This window comes from Artemia franciscana, chromosome 2 (genome assembly GCF_032884065.1).
Source record: "Artemia franciscana chromosome 2, ASM3288406v1, whole genome shotgun sequence".
Classification (NCBI taxonomy): domain Eukaryota; kingdom Metazoa; phylum Arthropoda; class Branchiopoda; order Anostraca; family Artemiidae; genus Artemia; species Artemia franciscana.
The window spans coordinates 15,603,359-15,622,872 of NC_088864.1; the positions used below are offsets into that span (position 1 = coordinate 15,603,359).

General features: G+C 35.2%; 1 protein-coding gene across 2 annotated transcripts in view; it reads right to left on the minus strand.

Annotated features, from left to right (window-relative positions):
• LOC136037822 (protein Fe65 homolog) overlaps window positions 1-19,514 on the minus strand; it is a 190,539-nt gene that overhangs the window by 61,302 nt on the left and 109,723 nt on the right. For both annotated transcript variants that reach the window (XM_065720661.1, XM_065720670.1), the window contains exon 6: window positions 1,042-1,157. In XM_065720661.1, coding sequence (XP_065576733.1) covers window positions 1,042-1,157 — 116 coding nt within the window. The remainder of the gene's footprint in view (window positions 1-1,041; window positions 1,158-19,514) is intronic.

The following is a 19,514-nucleotide window of genomic DNA, read 5'->3' on the forward strand; positions in this document are numbered from 1 at the left end:
CCCTTTATATGAGGCTGCCACCACCTCAGCCACTCTTCTTTCTTTAAAATAAAATAAAAATTGTAATTTGCTATAATTAATATAATTTTCAATTGTGAATATGACGAAAAACGAAAGGAAAGAACACGAGAGGTTTTCTCTTTTTTTTAACGTTAGGGTGTTTTCTTCATTATTATGCTTTGTTTGAGCCAGGTTTTTTTATAGATATATTTTTCTTTTTCGTTGATGAAGGCTTCCAGATGTGACGCCAAAACCTTCGGACCTTATTATTATTTTTCGTACTTTTTTTTAATCTTTCATTGTTTTAAAAAACTTAAACCGTTATTAAAAAAATTGAAGAGTCACTGCTGGTATTGTTGTCTAAGGAATTATTGACCCTGTTTTGTCTTATGGAGAGTGGATCTTATTGAATCCTTAATTGAAACTTTCTTATTTGTTGAGGGAGGGGGCAAAGAAGACAGAAATATGTATTGGGAGGAAATGGTCCGAAGGTTTTTTCCCTGGTCCTCGCAAAATAGCGTACACTTCGTTGTTATTTTTAATGTCAATCGTCTGACAGGCTCTTTACCTAGTATGTAATAACTCATCATTGGTAACTCCAAGAGGAAATTTCAGAAAACTCAATTATACTATTATATTGTTTCGTTTCTAAGGGCAGGGAGCTAAGAATGGATTAAGCATAGAAATGACTGATTTCAAGAGACAGAAAGCACCAAAATTTCATGAAAATTTCAATATTTTACAGAGAACTCAAGACAATCGCATACTAAGAACTTTATCAACTATTTACCAGCATGAATGGCAAACAGCAGCAAGAAATAAATAGACAAGGAGCAGAGGGAAAGAGGAGAAGGTAATAGGGGACCATTAGATACTTGGAAACTAAACAGATAAGACAGACAATTTTTTTTATATCAAACAAAGATTTCACGGCAGGAATTGATTAAGAAACAAAATGTCATGTTCTTGACTGCTTAATAAACTTCACTGAAAATGTCAGTAACGAATGTTGTGAGCTTAAAAGAGTAACGTTACACTTACCAGACTTTCTGCGTCACGGACGAGCTGTCTAACTGCCTCTTTACTTTCAGATGAGGTAGGTGGATCTCGCTGTATAGTCCCACTCTTAACATGCCAATAATATGGACCGTCAGAATCTAAAAAAAGTAGGAATTGTTTTTATTTGTTTTTCAAGTTTACAGGGAATTATTTTTAATTGCGGAATCAAAGGGGAAGAAAGAAGTAGATTTAAAATGGCGAAAATTGGTCAAGGTGATTTCTCAGCCATTTCGTCATTTTGTGACGAATAATTTCCGAAACCAGAACACCAATGAGAATCAACATCTCTGTGACTAAAAACTATATTTAGCATTCCTTATGGACTTCTCTGGAACATGTTCATATGCAGCAAGAGCTTGAGGTATAATTCCAAAGCCTATCTGAATGACACGCTTCTGAGAGAAAGAGCAGAAAGTCAAAACCAAGCCAAGCTTCACCACTGATTAAAAAAGAGTTGGTCCGAGTTTATACGAAAATTCAAGATTTGAAAAAAACGCATTCAGATTATATCAATCCTCATCCCTTTCTAGTTTTAGCGGAATGTTTTGTTTTTTTTTATGATTATTATTATTATTTCATTTTGACAGAATTTTGACCTTTTAGAGTTGCTTTTAAAAATTGTCATACAAAACTAATGAGAGATAAAACAATCTAATTATTTTTTGAAATAAGAATAAAGAACAGTATTACGATTGGTCCTAAATATACTAATTAAATAAAAAAAACAAGTTTTTTTAACTGAAAGTAAGGAGCAACATTAAAACTTAAAACGAACAGAAATTACTTCGTATATGAAAGAGGCTGCTTCCTCATCAACGCCCCGCTCTTTACGCTAAAGTTTGACTCTGTCTCTCAATTCTTCTTTTTAAAACAGTTAAAAACTTTAGCGTAAAGAGCATGGCGTTGATGAGGAAGCAGCCTCTTTCATATACAAAGTAATTTCTGTTCGTTTTAAGTTTTAATGTTGCTCCTTACTTTCAGTTAAAAAAACTTGTTTTTTTTATTTAATTTCTGAACGTTTTTGAATCAATGCATGTTTTGATTTTGGCTCTCCGCAGAGGAATAATTAAAACGAAATTTGCATTTTTTTTTTTTTTTTTTGGCTAAACGGCTTTCTCATAATTTTGATCGAATGATTTTGAGAAAAAAGAGCGGGGGAGGAAGCCTAGTTGCCCTCCGATTTTTTGGTCAATTAAAAAGGCAATTAAAACTTTTAATTTCTTACGAATATTTTTATTAGTAAAAGATTTACGTAACTTATAAATTAGCTTACGTAAAGAACTTTTGTATTCTCATATTCTTATTACATATATGAGGGGGTTCGCCCCCTTGTCAGATCCTCGCTTTTTACACTAAAGCTTAAATTTTGTCCCAATTCATTAAGAATGCCCCCAGAATCACAAAAGCCGTAGAATAAATAGGAAATTACTAAAAATACTTTAACGTAAAGAGCGAGGTATTAGGAGGAGGTGAGCTCCTCAAATTGGTAATAATTTCTGTTTGTTTTAAGTTTTAATGCTGTTCCTTACTTCCAGCTGAAAGAACTTTTTCATATTTATTTTTTCATTGTGTTTTTAAATAATGCTAGTAAATCCTGCGCTCCCTTCAAGGAGATTTTCTTCCCCCATGACAAATTATCGATGGAAAGTTCCCCCAGCATATCCCCCTCTTCTCAACCCCTCCCCCAACCAAAAAATTCTCCTGACAACGCCTGTACACTTCCCAATAACCATTACTATATGTAAGCATTGGTCAAAGTTTGTAACTTGTTGCCCCTCCCATGGGGACTGTGGGGGAGTAAGTCGTCCCCGAAGACATAGTTATAAGGTTTTTCGACTACGCTGAATAAAATGGCTATCTCAGAATTTTTATCCGTTGACTTTGGTAAAATAATTAGCGTGGGAAGGGGCCTAGGTGCCCTCCAATTTTTTTGGTCACTTAAAAAGGGCACCAGAACTTTTCATTTCCGTTAGAATGAGCCCTCTTGCAACATTCCAGGACAACTGGGTCGATACGATCACCCCTGGAAAAAAAAAAACAAAAAACAAATAAACACGCATCCGTGATCTGCCTTCTGGCAAAAAATACAAAATTCCACATTTTTGTAGATAGGAGCTTGAAACTTCTATAGTAGGGTTCGTATACGCTGAATCGGATGGTGTGATTTTCGTTAAGATTCTATGACTTCTAGGGGGCGTTTCCCCCTATTTTCTAAAATAACGCAAATTTTCTCAGGCTCGTAACTTTTGATGGGTAAGACTAAACTTGATGAAACTTATATATTTAAAATCAGCATTAAAATGCAATTCTTTTGATGTAGGTATTGGTATCAAAATTCCATTTTTTAGAGTTTTGGTTACTACTGAGCCGGGTCGCTCCTTACTACAGTTCGTTACCACGAACTGTTTGATACCATTTTTTCTGTTTTGTTTTTTTTTCACTTCCGAATTTAACAAATTATTTAAAAAATTTAAAATAGAAAACTGAGGACGGTTAAAAATTTTTCTCGCTCCCAGTTATACAAGTTTGTTTCCGATTTTCTAACAATTTCTTATAGTTTCCATAAGTGTACGTATTTTGACAGGGTTTCTGAGAATTGCTTACCCCCTCCCCTCATCAAATGAATCTCTATATATGCTTCTGCTATAACGTTACAAAAAACACACTTTCTGGCCCAGACATTTTAATTTGAAAAATTCCTACGTGTTTTTCTCTAAATTATACCAAGGTGAATTTCTCTTTACTACCCTCAAAGAATATTTCTCCTAGACCTATCGTTCAAAAAAAAGTTCAAAGGAAACCATACAGAAAATAAAAGCTTATCAGTGTGGACCGGCAGCGAGGAAGAAAGAATGAAATTTTCACCATTCAATGGGAACTACCTTCAGACCTTCATTATATGGAAAATCAATAGAGCCGATAATTCCAAAGAAGTATACTCCACAAGTCTATTGGAAGAACTTGCAACTTTTTCCCATGGAACAAAAACAAGCATTGGTGAAACAAAGTAGACAATTCGATTAACTCAGAAATCTTATTTAAGATCTTGGATATATTATTGGTCTGGTGCTAAAATAATTTTTTATTTTTGTTTCTTTTTCCCCCTCCCATTCATCGTTAAAACTAAAATACGTTATTTGTAATTGAGGCATTATTCCACAAAACATGCACTTGAAAAACATTGATTCAATGGCTTTTATGCAAATGAATATTTTATAAGTAGTTACAAAAAAGGAATATTCTACCCCAAGGCCAAATCCAGGGAAGAGCGTTACAGGGTTTGACCCCACCCACCATAGTTTGTCCGGCTCAAAAAAAGTAACAAAACTGGATATAAGCAAATTTTGATACATTTTTAAAGTTTTTTTTGTACTCCCCGCCCGCCCCCGGAGCAAAAAATCATTTATTGCCCTTGTACTATCCTTTCCTCATTTTTCGCCCCCATAATTAATAAAGTGTGTACTGTAAACTACTGCAGAATGTCTTTGACAGGCATAAACACAGGATTTGTACAGTGAAAGCAAAGATTTTTAGCAAGTCTTTTACCTTGAATAATTAAAAGGGCCTGTTTTCCCTTCCTATCTCACTGTTCCCAGATATGAATTAATAGCACAATGTACCTAATCAAACTGGAGTATGGATTGCTCTAGTGATTATGGTTGCAGCGATAGCTGCAACCTAATAAAGAGTGAACAACAGCCTATAGTAGCCAAAAGTTCAAAAATACATTTAGAAAAAAAACTTAGTGAAACAAATTGTCATCAGAAAGTGATTACATTCGTTTCGGTTCGTCTCAAAAGTAAAAGTTTATTGCGAAAAGAAATTCATGGTGATTTCGAAAAAAGCCCGTAGCCCCTCGAAAACGGCATCAGATCAAAATGAAAAGTGAAGGCTACCACTGGTCAGCATAGGTGAAAACTTAAAAACAGGAAAATTACAGCCCCACCCTGAACAACAAGGACAATCGCTTTTTTGCATGGGTAGCACTGATTTGTCTCCTTTATCTCTATTTCCAGTGCTAGCGGGTTACCAGAACATCAAAGAAAGATGTTTAAGGGCTCATTCAAAAGCTATTTCTCAAATCTACGTACTTTTTACCAATTCCATAGTCTTTAAATGCCATATGGCACTAAAAACGGCGTTTTTGTGCCATTTCTCAAGCGGTGCGGCTAGCGGACTACCAAAACATCGTAGACATATGTTTAATAGCTCATATAAAACCTATATCTCATATCTACATTTCCCCCATAAATTTTACCATTTGCAAGTGCTAAGTGGCATTAAAGATGGCACTATTTGTGTAATATCTCAAGTGGAAAAGCTGGGACAAGTGGGCTACCAGAACTTCTAAGAGAAATTTTCAATGGCTCGTTTGAAAGCTACTACTCATATCTACGTGCTTTTTGTCAGCTCTACCATCCACAAGTGCCATAAGGCACTAAAAACGGCACTTTTGATGCCACTAACGGTACCATTATAAAAAATTATGGTCAAAAACTCTTAACTGGATATTTACAAGAACCCTTCCGTATACTCTCCCTCCCACCCCCACCACCTTAGTAAGTCTCATTAAATCGTTGGGAGAATTCATTACGAATTCACTATGAACACGGTCAGCCGACGTTGAGGCTCGCAAAATGATTTCTAAGATATAAAATTTTCTTAAGAGGAAAAAATTCATAGAAAACAAATAATTGCATCTCGAAATTTTAAATGACTATTCCTTGACGTACCTGCTCCCCTCCTCCTGTTAAAAATGTTCATCTTCACCAAAAACAGTTTAATGCTCTCACTCTTTATAATAGAAACTTTAATTAACTCAATATTTTATAATAGCCAGTTACAAGTGTATCAAACAGATCGTGGTAACGAATCCAACAGTTCGTGGTAACGAACTGTATTTAGGAAAATAGGGGGAAACACCCCCTAAAAGTCGTAGGATCTTAACGAAAATGACAAATTCAGATTCAGCGAATCAGAGAACCCTACTGTAGAAGTTTCAAGCTCCTAACTACAAAAATGTGGAATTTTGTATTTTTTGCCAGAAGACAAATCACGGGTGCGTGTTTATTTGTTTTTTTTTTTTTTTTTTTTTGTTTTTTTTCCCAGGGGTCATCGTATCGACCAAGTGGTCCTAGAATGTCGCAAGAGGGCTCATTCTAACGGAAATGAAAAGTTCTAGTGCCCTTTTTAAGTGACCAAAAAAATTGGAGGGCATCTAAGCCCCCTCCCACACTCATTTTTTTCCGAAAGTCAACGGATCAAAATTCTGAGATAGCCATTTTGTTCATCATAGTCAAAAACCATAATAACTATGTCTTTGGGGATGGCTTACTCCCCCACAATCCCTGGGGGAGGGGCTGCAAGTTACAAACTTTGACTAGTGTTTACATATAGTAATGGTTATTGGGAAGTGTAAAGACGTTTTCAGGGGGATTTTATTTTGTTTGGGGGTGGGACTGAGGAGAGGCCTGGAGGATCTTTTCTTGGAGGAATCTGTCATGGGGGAAGAAAAATTCAATGAAATGGGCGCAAGATTTTCTAGCATTACTATAAGAAAACAATGAAAAATAAACATGAAAACATTTTTTCAAACGAAAGGAAGAAGTAGCATTGAAACTTAAAACGAACAGAGATTATTACGCATATGAGGGGTTCTGAAAATACTTTAGCATAAAGAGCGAGGTATTTAGGAGGAGATAAATACCTTGCTCTTTATGCAAAAGTATTTTTAGTAATTTCAACTATTTATTCTACGGCCTTTCTGATTCAGGGGTCATTCCTCAAGAATTGGGACAAAACTTACGATTTAGTGTAAAGAGCGAAGTATTAACGAGGGTACAAACCCCCTCGTATACATAATAAAAACATAAGGTTATGAAAGTTTGTTACGTAAGTTAATTCTTAAGTTACGCATATTTTTTACTAATAAAAAATTTCGTTAAAAATTAAAAGTTCTAGTTGCCTTTTTAAGTAACCGAAAAATTGGAGGACAACTAGGCCTCCTTCTCCACCCCTTATTTCTCAAAATCGTCTGATCAAAACTAAGAGAAAGCCATTTAGCCAAAAAAAGAATTAATATACAAATTTCATTTTAATAATATATGTGCGGAGAGCCAAAACCAAACATGCATTAATTCAAAATCGTTCAGAAATTAAATAAAAAAAAACTAACTTTTTTAGCTGAAAGTAAGAAGCGACATTAAAACTTAAAACGAAAAGAAATTACTCCGTACATGAAATGGGTTGTCCCCTCCGCAATCCCTCGCTCTTTACGCTAAAGTTTGACTCTTTGCCACAATTATACTTTTTAAAACAATTAAAAGCTTTAGCGTAAAGAGCGAGGGATTGCGGAGGGGACAACCCATTTCATATACGGAGTAATTTCTGTTCGTTTTAAGTTTTGATGTCGCTCCTTACTTTCAGCTAAAAAAATAAGTTTTTTTTATTTAATTGTAGTAAGGAGCGACCCACCTCAATTGTAACCAAAACAAAAAAAAAGGTATTTTCATACCAATAGCTACATCAAAAGAATCGCCTTTTAATGCTGATTTTAAATATATAAGTTTCATGAAGTTTAGTCTTACCCATCAAAGGTTACGAGCCTGAGAAAATTTGCCCTATTTTAGAAAATGGAGGGACACGCCCCCTAAAAGTCATAGAATCTTAACGAAAATCACACCATCAGATTCAGCGTATCAGAGAACCCTACTGTACAAGTTCCAAGCTCCTATCTACAAAAATGTGGAATTTTGTATTTTTTGCCAGAAGACGAATCAAGGATGTGTGTTTATTAGTTTGTTTGTTTGTTTTGCTTGTTTTTTTTCTTTTTCCCAGGGGTGATCGTATCGACCCAGTGGTCCTAGAATTTTGCAAGAGCGCTCATTCGAAGTTTTTCACTGTTTTAAAAAGTAGAGTTGAGAAAAAGAGTCAAACTTTAGCGCAAAGAGCAAGGCGTTGAAGAGGGAACAGCCCCTTCCATATATGGGGTAATTTCTGTTCGTTTTAAGTTTTAATGTCGCTCCTTAATTTCAGTTAAAAAAAAACTTGTTTTTTTTATTTAATTTTCTGAATAAGGTCCAATAATTATGCTTTGGTGACAACAAAACGCTGCATAGTCCCTGGGAAAAGGGCTGCAAGTTAAACAGGTACTTATGAATTATACCACCAGCACTTAAGAAGTGAAGTTAGTTTAATCCTAATGAAATATACCTAAGCATGATCAAAATATAATACTTTAGAAACGAAATTGGGCTATATATTTGTGTATTAGGGGGATGGAGTTAAAGCATAGCGGGTCTGCATTTAGAAGTTGTTCTCAATGTGCAAATATATAGCCCAAATTATATGTTTCCCATATATTCTGTCACTTGTTGTTGTCTTGTCTCACGCTAAGCTGTAACAAACAAACGAAAGGAACCGGTTTCACAGTGCGTCAATGGATAAAGAACTTAAGTGTTGGCGGTATAACACATAAGTACCGTAAACTATTTATGATACTATAAAAACCAATAGATTATAAATCAATCATCGGGCGCCGTAATTCAGTCATTAGCGCGTTAAAATTTAAGTCAAAATGCCAAGGGTTCGAATTCGTAATCGGGTTTTCAATTATCGGGTTATCAATTATGGTTTTATACCTTATATTAAATAAAAAAAAAAACTAGTTTTTTTAAAACTGAAAGTAAGGAGCAACATTAAAACTTAAAACGAACAGAAATTACTCCGTATATGAAATGGGTTTTCCCCTCCTCAACGCCTCGCTCGTTACGCTAAAGTTTTTAATTGTTTTAAAAATTAGAATTGTGGCAAAGAATCAAACTTTAGCGTAAAGAGCGAGGGATTGCGGAGGGGAAAACCCATTTCATATACGGAATATTTTCTGTTCTAAGTTTTAATGTCGCTCCTTACTTTAAGTTAAATAAAAAACAGTTTTTTATTTAATTTCTGAACGTTTTTGAATTAATGCATGTTTGATTTTGGCTCTCTGCACTTAAATTATTAAAATGAAATTTGCAAACTAATTATTTTTTAGGCTAAATGGCTTTCTCTTAATTTTGATCAGACGATTTTGAGAAGTAAGGGGTGGGGAAGGAGGCGTAGTTGCCCTCCAATTTTTCGGTTACTTAAAAAGGCAACTAGAACTTTTAATTTTTAACGAACGTTTTTATTAGTAAAAAATATACGTAACTTAAGAATTAACTTACGTAGCAAACATTTATATTCTTATATTTTTATTATGTATAGGAATGGGTTTGTCCCCTCGTTAATACGTCGCTCTTTATACTAAATCTTAAGCTTTGTCCCAATTCTTTAAGAATGACCCCTGAATCAGAAAGGCCGTAGAATAAATAGTTGAAATTACTAAAAAGCTTTAGTATAAAGAGCGAGGTATTTATCTCCTCCTAAATACCTCGCTCTTTATGCTTAAGTATTTTTAGACCCCTCATATGCTTAATAATCTCTGTTCGTTTTAAGTTTTAATGCTACTCCTTACTTTCAATCGAAAAAACTTTTTCATGTTTATTTTTTCATTTTTTTTTTATAGTAATGCTAGAAAATCCTGCGCCCTTTTCATTGAATTTCTCTTCACCCATGACATATTCCTCCAAGGAAAGATCCTCCCACATAGCCCCCCCCCTCTCAACCCAACCCCCCAAACCGAAAGAATCCTCCTGAAAACGTCTGTACACTTCCCAATAACCATTACTGTATGTAAACACAGGTTAAAGTTTGTCACTTGCAGCCCCTCCCCCAGAGACTGTGGGGGCGCAAGTCATCCCCAAAGACATAGTTATCATGGTTTTCGACTATGTGGAACAAAATTTTGACCCGTTGACTTTTGGAAAAAAATGAGCGTGGGAGGGGGCCTATGCGCCCTCCAATTTTTGGTCACTTAAAAAGAGCACTATAACTTTTCATTTCCATTAGAATGAACCCTCTTGCGACATTCTAGGACCACTTGGTCAATACCATGACCCCTAGGAAAAAGAAAAAAAAAACAAATAAACACGCACCCGCGATCTGTCCTCTGGCAAAAAATACAAAATTCCACATTTTGTAGATAGGAGCTCGAAATTTTTGCTAGAGGGTTGTCTGATACGCTGAATGCGATGGTGCGATTTTCGTTAATATCATATGACTTTTAAGGGATGTTTCCCCCTATTTTCCAAAATAAGGTACATTTTCTCAGGCTCGTAACTTTTGATGAAAAAGACTCGCTCCTTACTACAGTTCGTTACCACGAACTGTTTGACACGAACTGTTTGATATGATTATTTTTCAGCTAATTCACTGTTTTTGTCATTTTTTTGGTGATTTGTGAAACCATACACTAGTTTTGGAACAAAATAAGCCCCGGACCCAAACCACTTGCCACATAAGGGGTGGAGAAGTGTGGGCATATGGTTCTGGAACCACTCAAAGTTGCATTTTCAAAAAAGAATTATTTATTATTATATTTTTGTATGTATATTATTTACTTTTTATACTATTTGATAGGCGTAATAAAACTATTAGTAATGTATATAGAGGAATCATAGCACTAAAAACTTATTTTAATTTCATTTTTCTGTGATAATTTCCAAGTTGTCAGGTTACTTTCCAACTTGTTTTGTTTATTGCTATCCCACACCTGTAGGCTATGTCTAAACTATTTTGGTGTTTATCAAGGCAGATGGAAGATACGTTTAGTAAAATAAGTAAGATATACCAACATTTTCCTTAGATTTTGAAAACCTTAATAATCTCCTCAGAAAAATAGTTACTCTTTCCTAACTGACGAGATTGAACACCTTCAAAAATCGCGTAGCCTACACCATTTTGTGTAGAATTGATTTTACGGCATTATTTGAAAAACGATCAGAAATTAAATAAAAACAGTTTTTTTCAACTGAAAGTAAGATGCGACATTAAAAATCAAAATAAATGGAAATTATTCTTTCTATGAGGGGGCTGCTCCCCCCCCCCAGAAAAAATAAAAAGAACATTGTAGTGTTGTTTACATTAAACTTAAATTAAAAACGGGCAGAGGTTAATTTTTAAAAAAAGTTTTCCACAGGGGAGAAAAGAGCGAAGTTGAAACTTAAAACGAACAAAAATTATTACTTCACAGTCTATCTAACATATATGAATAAAACTAGTACAGACAAACCAACTAATTATATTTCCTTATGTTTGTAGGATTATTGATAACTAGCGCTTTACTGAAAACACAAAGCAATAAAGAAATTTTGATACACTAAAAACAGACCGATTTAAGGACAACTTATAGCATAAGAGTAAAGCATTTTAGGATTGTTGCTTAATTTTTCTTTTAGTTTAACTTGGTAACATTTCTACGTTTCTACACAATGGTTTAGTCCAATGATTCGCTCTCGTTTTGTTTCTGAAAAGGACGTGTCATGATTAATTTGAAGACAAGTCCGCTGTGAAATCATTTTGATAGTATTACCACGATAGAGTAGATTTAAAATTTTATCATAACTTGAAATTCTCTGTTTTATAGAGAGAAATTACCAGATTTCCTGATATTAAGGCAGTAGTATCCCCAAGGCTTTTGAACGCATCCCTAACCTGGATTCCACGACAACCAGCAGGTTCATGTTACGTCACATGGAATGTATTCTAGGAGACGCAGGTTTCTCTTGTAAAATAGGGATAATTTCTTTGGATATTAAGTAATAGGGTATGGGGTGTTACGTAATAGGGTTTGTTAGAGTCCACTAGTCAAGCAGGGAAGTTTATTTTCAAGACATTTTTCATCAAAACATTTTTTTCAAGACGTTTCGAGACATGCCAAGACGTTTTCAAGACTTTTCTATTCAAGAGGTTTCACCATATCCCAACAAATTTATAGAGGCTTTTTTCTTTAAGACGTTTCAAGACGTTCCAAGACATCCCAAGACGTTTCCTAATTCATTTTTCTTCAAGTATTTTTCTTTATAACTTCGTGAGTTCTTACGTAATAGGGGAATGTTTAATTATGTTAAGAATGACGCGTTCACACGTGACTAGTTTGTTCAGAACTCCGAGGGAGATCCCCGCTTGTAACTGAGGAGGACAAACAAGTGGGAAATACGCAGTGACGGTATACACATGGGATGTTATATAATACTGAAGGGTATTTTAAGATACTCAGGGAACCTTTATATTCTAAAGGTGTTTGACCCCATTACACTTCGAAAGGGAATTTGCCATCCAATGGAATGGAGCCCTTGACAGCTGGACCAGCAATCTATTCCTATTATTTTGATTCAGGAAATAGACTATATGAAATAAACTATTCGACCCATGGAGAAATCCCGGTCCCGTAAACTAGAATGATTAAGCTATTGATTACGTGTTTCCTAACACTGCAGTAATACGGATGCATACGGGAGAGTCGATTACTAGAAATAGTTTAAACTTGGTGTGCACATGCATGTTAAGCAATGCTTTAGATAGTGTTATCAGATAATATTACTATCAGAGATGAAATAAAAGAGAGAGTAATATTATGGTTAGAATGTGCTACAACATCATACATGATGAAAAGTTTTTCCTTTTCTTCTTTATTACACAGAATTTACACTTGTATTAAGGCAATTCTTGAATAAGCATACCTATGTACATAGGCTGCAAGATGCTTAAATTCGTCTTAGTGAAATATATGGAAGGTTTTATCCTTGATCAATAAATCTAAAAGACACAAACTTTAATACACGCAAATTTATTAATAGAAACAAATTACAAAGCATTATTAAAACACAGCAAAATCAGTTAAAACTCAACAACTGAAAAAACAAAAAGTGAAAAAAAAACCTGACATAGGATAAGATATAAACAAAAAGAACCATGAATTAAAGAAAGGTGGGGGTCCTATCAACCAATTCCAGAGGGGAGGTTTGATATTAGAGGTAAATTTAAGCCCTATTAAGAGCTACTTCTGAGAACTTTTAAGAAAAACACCGCGATTCTTTTAGCCAAGACTATGCACCCCCAGTTGACTAGCGAAAATTCGAATAGTTTTCTGTCTTCAAATTTCACATAATCTCGATAAGGGTAATTTTAAGTCACAATAAGATATTTTTGAGGGCTTTAAAGAAAATGCCTCGTTTCTTTTAGCCAAGACTATGTACAACCGGTTGACAAGCGCACACTTGAATAGTATTTTCTCTTCAAATTACAAATAATCTCGTAAGAGGTAAATTTAAGCCAAATTAAGATATTTTTGAGAGCTTTTAATGAAATACCTTGTTTCTTTGAGCCAAGACTATGCACCCCCGGTTGACAAGCACACATCTGAATAATATTTTCTCTTCAAATTTCATATAATTTCGTATAAGATAAATTAAAGCCACATTAAGACATTTTTGAAGGCTTTGAGTGAACATGCCTCGTATCTTTGAGCCACGACAAGACAAGCGTACACTTGAATAATATTTTCACTTCAAATTTCACACAATCGCGTTAGAGGTAGATTTGAGTCCTATTAAGAGCTATTTCTGAGATCTTTTAATGAAAATGTCCCGTTTTTGAGCCAAGACTATGCACCAACGGTTGACAAGCACACATTTGAATAATATTTTCTCTTCGAATTTAACATAATCTCGTTAGGGGTAAATTTAAAAAAACATTGATATATTTTTGAGGGCTTTTAATGGAAATACCTTGTTTCTTTGACTGAGCGTTAAATTTCACTCATCCCTCAGTCAAAAAGTTATATTAACTCCTCTCAGCTTAGCTTTAAACTCTAGAAAATGTTTGTCCGAAAAATTCACGCCACCGTGACCATATATGGCTAGTTCACCCTAGCAACAAATTCAAGAGGAGGATGATTAATATTAGAGACTAATTTAAACCATGTTAAGAGTTATTTCTTAGGGGTTTTAATGAAAACCCCTCATTTTGTTGACTGCGTTTTAGATTTCATTCATGCCACAGAAAATTTCATTTAACACCTCCGACCTTAATTTAAGCTGTAGAACATCGCAGAAATACGCCATGGCAGAAATATGTGGCCACCCCATGGCACCCCGATGACACATATTATCATTTCTAAGACATTTTCCAGGAATTTTACGATAAAAATATGATTTAAATTCACTGATTCATGTTTTTCGCAAGTCGACCCTCCGTGATGCACCATGTCAATTCACACTACGTGTCACACTATGGCTGGTCCCTCGGCAACCCCTCATCATTCCAAGGACAATACTTGATATAAAAAAAAAATTATGCATTAACTCTATTAGTTCGTGTTTTTCGTCAGCAAACCCCTTTGTGGTACCCCCAACTCCAAAAAGGACACTTCGCAACACCATGGGATTATGCGATTGCTCCTCGTGGCACCCTCCGGCACCCGTCATCATTATTTAAGCGTTTTTTGACGTTTGAATAACCCTAATACATATATTTATTTTATTCCTTGTTCATACTATTTTCTGAAAATTCCTGACCTGTGCCACACTATGACTGGCCCTCTGGCACCAACTACCACCCCACATCATTACTAAGACATTTTTCAGACATTTTCTTGTAAAGAACACGCATTAAATCCATTGGTTCCTGATTCTGCAAGCCAACCTTTCGTGAAACACCATGTTAATTCACACCATCGTGCCACACTATTACTGGCCCTTTGGCACCCTCTCATCATTCCTAAGACCTTTTTAAAATATTTTCTTGTTAAAAATCATGCATTAAACCCATTGGTTCATGTTTTTGCAAGCTAACACTCCGTGATGCACCAAGTCAATTCATACCGCCATGAAAAACTATTACTGCCCCTCTAGCACCTTCTACTACCCCCTCATAATTCCAAAGACATTTTCCAGATATTTTCTTGTTAAAAATCACGCATAATATACATTGCTTCATGTTTTTGCAACCCATATCTCCGTGATATACCAAGTGACTTCACACCACCATGCCAAACTATTACTGACCCTCTGGCAAGAATTATTTTGTACTTTGCAAGAAGAATCTGTGATCTTTTAGGATCCATTTTTATTTTGTAAGAATTGTTTTTTGTTTTGTAAGAAGAATTTATAGTTTTAAGAATAATTTGTGATCTTCTAGGATGTGTTTTATAAGAATCGTTTGTGACCGTTAGGATGAATTTTCGTTTTGTAGGAATAATTTTAATGTAGGCTAATTAGGATTTTCCATTGTGTTTAAAGGATCGATTCTAGTTCAAACGAACATTTTTGCAGGAAAATGTCCTGTGCGCGACAATTCCTGATAGAGGTTGCCACGTGCTAGCCATTCAGCGTCAGATGCTGAGAATTATCATATAAAATTGCAATCTAGTAAGGAAATGACAAGTTTTCGCTGTTCAAAAAAAAAACAATGTTCATTTTTAGTTTATAAAGTTATTTTTGTAGGGAAAAAAGTTGAAAAACCATTAGGCGTGATGATGTGCGCCAGACGGGTGCAATTTGCCAGCCATGGATTACCACAGAGGCAGCCATATACATAATCTTGGAATTGGCGGAACTTGGAGCGGAATTGGCAGAATCGAAATTGTGGAATCATGGGGGGAGGAAGAAGCGACGAATTTGAAACGGAAGCAACCAAAGCCGGATTTGGATTTGGGTCGTAAAGGGCATAGTGGGAGCTTGATTCGGTTGAACCGGGTTGGAGTCAAGCAAAATCGGTGGTGGAATCATTGTAACTGGGGGTCAAAATCGGGGGAAGCGGAAGTGGTTATCACCTCATTAAAATAAATATATCTAAAAATGTCTTAGGAGTGATGAGGGGTGCCAGAGGGTCAGTAATTGAGTGGCAGGGTGGTGTGAATTAAGTGTATCACGGAGGGTTGGGTTGCAAACATGAAGCAAAGGATTAAATGCGTGATTTTTAACAATAAAATACCTGAAAAATGTCTTGGGAATGATGAGGGGTTGGTAGAGGGTGCTAGAAAGGCAGTAATAGTGTGCCAAGCTGGTGTGAACTGGCATGGCGTATCGCAAAATGTTGGCTTGCGAAAACATGAACCATTGGGAATAAATATAGATGGAATATAGATAAGAAAATAAATGGAAAACGCCTTAGAAATGATGAGAGGGTACTAAAGGGCCAAGGGGCCGGTAATAGTGTGGCACGGTGGTGTGAATTGACATGGTGTTTCAAGGAGGGTTGGTTTGCAAAAACATGAACCAATCGATTTAATTCACAATTTTTAACAAGAAAGTGTCTGGAAAATGTCTTAATGATAAGGGGTGGCAGAGAGTACCGGCAGGGAGGGGGGGGTGATGAGGGGAAAATGTCTTAGGAATGATAATGTGTATCATTGGGGTGCCAAGGGGAGCCAAATATGGTCATGGCGGCTTGAATGGTTTGAGCTAACATGTTCTATGGCTTAAAGTTAAGGTGAGAGGTATTCAATTAATTTTTCGGCAGTGTGGTGACTGAAATCAAACACCCAGTCAGTGAAATGAGGGATTTTCCTTAAGACCTCAAAAATTACACTTAATAAGGTTTAAATTTATCTCTAATAGCAACTCCCTCTCTCTGGAATTGGTTGCTAGGGTGGGCTAGTCACATACTTTCAAGGTTACGTAAATTGTTTGGACTAATATTTTCTAGAGTTTTAAGTTAAGGTGAGAGCTGTTAAAAGCATTTTTTCGACTGATGGGGTAGTGCAATTTAACGCCGAGTCAAAGAAACGAGGTATTTTCAATAAAGCCCTCAAAAATATCTTAATGTGGCTTAAATTTATCTCTAACGAGATTAACTGAAATTTAAGGAGAAAATATTGTTCAAATGTGCGCCTGTGAACCGGGGGTGCATAGTCTTGGCTCAAAGAACCGAGGTATTTTTATTAAAAGTCCTCAAAAGTCTTAATCTGGCTTAAATTTACTTCTAACGAGATTATGTGAAATATGAATGGAAAATATTCTTCAAATCTCCACTTGTGAACAGGGAGTAAAAAGTCTTGGCTCAAAGAAACACGACAATTTCATTAAAAGCACTCAGAAATAGCCCTTAATAGGGCTTAAATTTACCACTAACGAGATTATGTGAAATTTGAAAAGAAAATATTATTCACGTGTACGCTTGTCAACCAGGGGCACATAGTCTTGGCTCAAAGAACAGAGGCATTTTCATTAAAATATAGGCATTGGCATTTCATAAAGTTCTCAACAATATCTTAATATGGATTAAATTTACCCCTAACGAGATTAAGTGAAATTGGAAGAAAAATACTATGCAAGTGTGCGCTTGTCAACCGTAGGTGCGTAGTCTTGGCTCAAAGAATGAGGCATTTTCATTAAAAGCTCTCAAAAATAGGTTTTAAGAGGGCTTATACTTACATTTAATATCAACCCTCCCTTCTGGAATTGATTGCTAGGACCCTATTTTTGTTTATGTTTTATCCCATATCAGGTTTTTTCACTTTTTGTTTTTCCGTTGTTGAGTTTTAACTGCTTTTCTGTGCTTTAATAATGCTTTGTAAATTTACTTTTATTTACTAAAATTTGTATTTACAAAAAGTTTGTATCCTTTAGATTTATTGATCTAGGACAAACATTCAATATATTTCACTAATGCAATTGAGGTATCTTGTAGACTAGGCACATAGGTATACTCATTCAAGAATGCCCTTCTGTCTAGTAAAAAAGAAACGGAAAACCTCTTGATCATGCATGAAGATGAAGCATATTCTAACCATAATAGTACTCTCAATGTTATTTCATCTTACATAGCATGATTATCTGCTAACACTCTAAAGCATTACTTATCCTGCAAGTGCATACCAGGTGTACCAATTTCTAGTAATCGATTTTCCCCTCTGCATCTGAATTATTATAGTCACAGGAAACACTTAATCAATAGCTTAATCATTCTATTAAGCGCGACAGGGATTTCTTAACAGGTAGAATAAGTTGTGTCGTAAAATAATAGGGATAGATTGCTGATCCAGCTGTCAAGGGCTCCATTCCATTGGATGGAAATGCCCTTTTGAATCCTAATGAGGACAAAAATCTTTAGACTATAAAGAGTTCCCTGCGAAAAACACATAGAAAAAAACGAAATCTCTTAGTGTTATGTAATATCCCATGTGTGCACCGTCATTACGAAACTCCCACGTGTTGTTCTCCTCAGTTACATGCAGGGATACCCCCAGGGGGCTTGAAGAAACAAGTCAAGTGTGAATGTGTCATCCTTATCATAAGTAAACATATCCCTATTATGTAAGAACTAAAGAAATCACGAAGAAAAACGCCTTGAAGAAAAACATCTTGAAGAAAAAAGTCTCAGAAAACGACCTGGGGTTTCTTGAAACGTCTTGAAGAGAAATGTCTCAAAAAACGTCTTGAAGAGAAATGTCTTAAAAAATGTCTTGGGATGTCTGTAAACGCCTTGAAAAAACTTCTTGAAGAAAAATGTCTTAAGAATAAACTTCCCTGCTTGACTAGTGGACTCTAACAAACCCTATTACCCAACACTCCAATCCCTATTACGTAGGATCCAAAGAGTACTACGTAAAGAGATGTATTCCCTAATATGTAAGAGACACTTGCGACTCCTAGAAAACATTCCCTATGACGTTACATGCAGCTACTGGCTGTCGTGAAATCCAGGGATAGGGACACGTTTAAAAGCAGGGATGGGGATGCGTTTAAAACCAACTTGGGGACACTACTTATGGCTTATTTCATTTTAATTTTGAATATTATTAAAGCGTATTGCTTACAATTTAAGACTGTTTGTTACTCACTATTAATTTTAAAAACTTTTCACAAGCCGTTTCTACGTCCCGTGGAAAAATTTGCCCTTTAATTAAAACAAAATACGTTTGAAATGTTTTTACCTTTCTTAATTTCGTAAATAAAAATTAGCAATTCCTTAACGAAGAAATGTCAGTATATGTCAATTTAACTGATAATACACGGTCATTTTTTTCGTTTTTTCTTTGTATTCTGGTCATGTAAGAAGGCATGGGTGTTATCAGTCCTACTCATGTTAATTTTAGCTCGTTTTGAGTTAAACTCGACTATTTATTTTAAATTTTGTTCGTTTTGATTTTCATTTATTTACTGATAGTGATTTTAGATGGTTTTACGATTGGAAGATTATTTCACTTTATTTTTGCTCATTCTAGGCTTAATGGGGCTCTTTACTTTTCTTTGAAAAACTTGTTTAGTGAAAACAAGTTTTTTAAATCGATTTCTCTTCGTTTTTTATTGACATAGTCTTTTTCATGAAGATATAATATTTTATATATTTTCACTTTTTTTCTATAAGAATCCATAGTATGGGTTTCAACAATTTTTAATCTTCACTTAAACAGTAGTCTTTAATTTAATTTTAGAGCTTCTGAAGTTGACCGGAAAAAAAATTTAATATCATTCACAAAAGATTCTATCCACGCTCTTTGACAACCTGGATACACTTACACTCTTTTTATTTATTTAAATTGTACGAGCAGAAGTAGTAATAGCAGTATCCCCAAAAGCTCTAACTTA